The 2513-nt window shown below is 39.7% G+C and overlaps 1 protein-coding gene across 5 annotated transcripts in view; it reads right to left on the bottom strand.

The window, feature by feature from the left end:
* The window catches only part of BMX (BMX non-receptor tyrosine kinase), a 47573-nt gene that overhangs the window by 41906 nt on the left and 3154 nt on the right, over nucleotides 1-2513 (bottom strand). For all 5 annotated transcript variants that reach the window (XR_013336395.1, XR_013336396.1, XM_077769640.1 and 2 more), the window contains exon 2: nucleotides 15-161. Coding sequence is in view for 3 of the 5 variants with exons in the window: in XM_077769640.1 (XP_077625766.1) it covers nucleotides 15-161 (147 nt within the window). In the remaining 2 variants the exon portion in view is untranslated. The remainder of the gene's footprint in view (nucleotides 1-14; nucleotides 162-2513) is intronic.

The raw sequence follows: 2513 nt of genomic DNA, 5'->3' as shown, positions 1-2513 counted from the left end.
CATTAGGGTCTCACCATTTTGTCATATTCATAGTAGGAGAGATTGGTTTTGGTTAAAACAAAAAGCCTCTCTTTGTAATTACTTGGCGACATTTTCTTTTTTTGCTGTGACCTTTTGAGAAGAAGTTCTTCTAGAATGGATTTTGTGTCCATATCGTCGTCCTAAACAAAACAAAATAAAATAATGAAAATGAGTGTGTGTAGCACTTAGCTACGTTCTCTTTTAGCCTCCAGAATTTTTAGTCGACTATTTCTCAGTCAGGGATAATATAAATAACATGATTTCTACAGCTTAGATTTAGGATTAGAGAAAACATTTTAACTAAGCAGACTCGCACACACACATATACCTGCCCTTCCTTCCTACTGCGTTGGCTCTGACTTTTATAAATAACGTTGATTTCTTTACAACATTTTATGTTTCGTACTCATCCCATTCTGGCTCATAAACCCACCATCTTTGCAATGCTCTCCGGATCGCCTTATCAAAATCCTCCTTATTCCTTACGCATTCGATAGGCATTTGTTGAATCCAATTGGATATGGTCACACTTTGAAGTATTTGAACTCCAGACAGCTCACCATGTCTGAAGTGATTGAGCAACAGATTTCTCTCTGTCAGTGTGACTTTGACCAAATTATCCAAACCACTGTGAGACTCTGATAGCATTGAAAGTGCTACCCACAGTTCTGCTCACGGTCAGAGCTTTAACATAAAGGACATGGATAAGATTTTCAGTATTTCCGAGAACAAAACATTTACAAATGCTACAAATGCCGTCAAAATCAACTTTAAAAAGCTGAAGAAACAATTGGTACCTTACAAACGAAAAATACTCTTGCTTTTCCTTCTGAAACCATGGGAAACATTAAATCTTAAGGTATTTCTTAAAAATAAATGCACTCATTTTCTAGTGCTACTACAACTTGCTTCACCCTCAGTGTGATAGCAGATCTGGTAATGAAAAGTAATGCTCAGAAAACAAAGTAATGTTAAGTAGTGGGCCACAAAAGATCAACTTTCTTAAGTTCTTTGTTTTGGGAAATCACCGGATTATTAGCAGTAAGATGTTCAATAATTTCTAACATTCTTTGCTGATAATCTGCACATCATTAACTTTACTCACCTTACATTGATCAGCACGGGTGTGCTTGTGGGTCCTTAACTTCAGCTCTCAAGGTCTAAGCAAAAGGTTACTGTTCTGAGACACAGGTGCTCATAGTCCCTCTGGCCGTGCCAGGATCATGGATTACAAAGAAGATATTTGCATCCTCTTTATCACCCTCCACCAGGAAGCACCCNCGCCATGACAGGGAAGTGGGAAGGGAGACACATTGAATAAACCACTATCAGGTCCAGCCAGCCTCCCTTTTGACATAGACCACACCGCTCTAGAAACGGGACTCAAAAAGTCAGCGTATGTTCATTATTTATGCAGACAAAGCATCTGTTTATTAACCCTTCAAATGTTCTCCAAGGGCATCGTTTGATTTAGAGGCAGAAGTAATGGAAATCTTATCCATTGGTCACTTTTTGTTTTGAATATTGTTTTATCTGGAAAGAGAAGTGTAATGCCTTTGGGAAAGTAGAATGGGTTTCTTTTGAGCACAGTGAGTGCTATGGTCACTGGATTCTTGGTCCCCGGATGCAAAGATGAGGCAGAGGTTGGGGGTAGTAAACCCAGAAGGACCTGGGAAGACATGTGTGCCTACTTTTCACCTTTGCCCTCGTTAGAAACTCTACGCATATGCCTGGTCAGAAAGGATTTCTTTTCTTTTCTTTTCTCTTTTCTTAGAGAGATAGGGAGAGAGAGGGAGAGCACAAGCAGTGGAGAGGCAGAGAGAGAAGGAGAGAGAGAATCCCAGCCTGGCTCCATGCCTAGTGTGGAGCCTGAGACAGAGCTCAAACCCATGACCCCGAGATCATGATCTGAGCCAAAATCAAAAGTCAGATATTGAACCGACTGAGCCACCCAGGCGTTCCCAGATAAGATTATTTTCTCTACCCAGAGTCTATGGCCGGAAGAGATTTGCTTGAAGAGTTACTGAAACTGTGCGGGGTCTAGTGTTTTTGAGTTAATTCCCCTCTTGGAGAGCCGTACCACACACCGGACATAGCTTTAGGGCACGTTTACCTTTTACATTCCTGCACTAAAATTTTACTAACAAAGCATGAAAAAAACTGAAAACGTTTGTCAAACGTCTTTTGTATCCACAGCTAAAACATGACTCCCCAAAGCAGAATGCAAGTTAAATAGATCTGATTAGTTGAATAGAAAGTTTGCTTTTCAAAAAAAAGAGACAGTTTCCCTTTCAAAACTTTTTCCAATACTGAATGGACTTGTAACATTAAGAGCACTGTTTAAAAAATGCAAATCGCAGCATCCAAGGTATAAGCAGCCTTTCCCAGCTCTGCGTGACGATACACACACTTTTCTGTTTATAGAACTTTTACATTCATCACATTAAAATTGGGGGAAGGGAAATTTTATCTAAAAAATTAATATGGTGAGT

Source organism: Crocuta crocuta, unplaced genomic scaffold (genome assembly GCF_008692635.1).
Source record: "Crocuta crocuta isolate KB4526 unplaced genomic scaffold, BGI_CrCroc_1.0 scaffold1171, whole genome shotgun sequence".
Classification (NCBI taxonomy): domain Eukaryota; kingdom Metazoa; phylum Chordata; class Mammalia; order Carnivora; family Hyaenidae; genus Crocuta; species Crocuta crocuta.
This window is presented reverse-complemented; position numbering and strand designations above follow the sequence as displayed.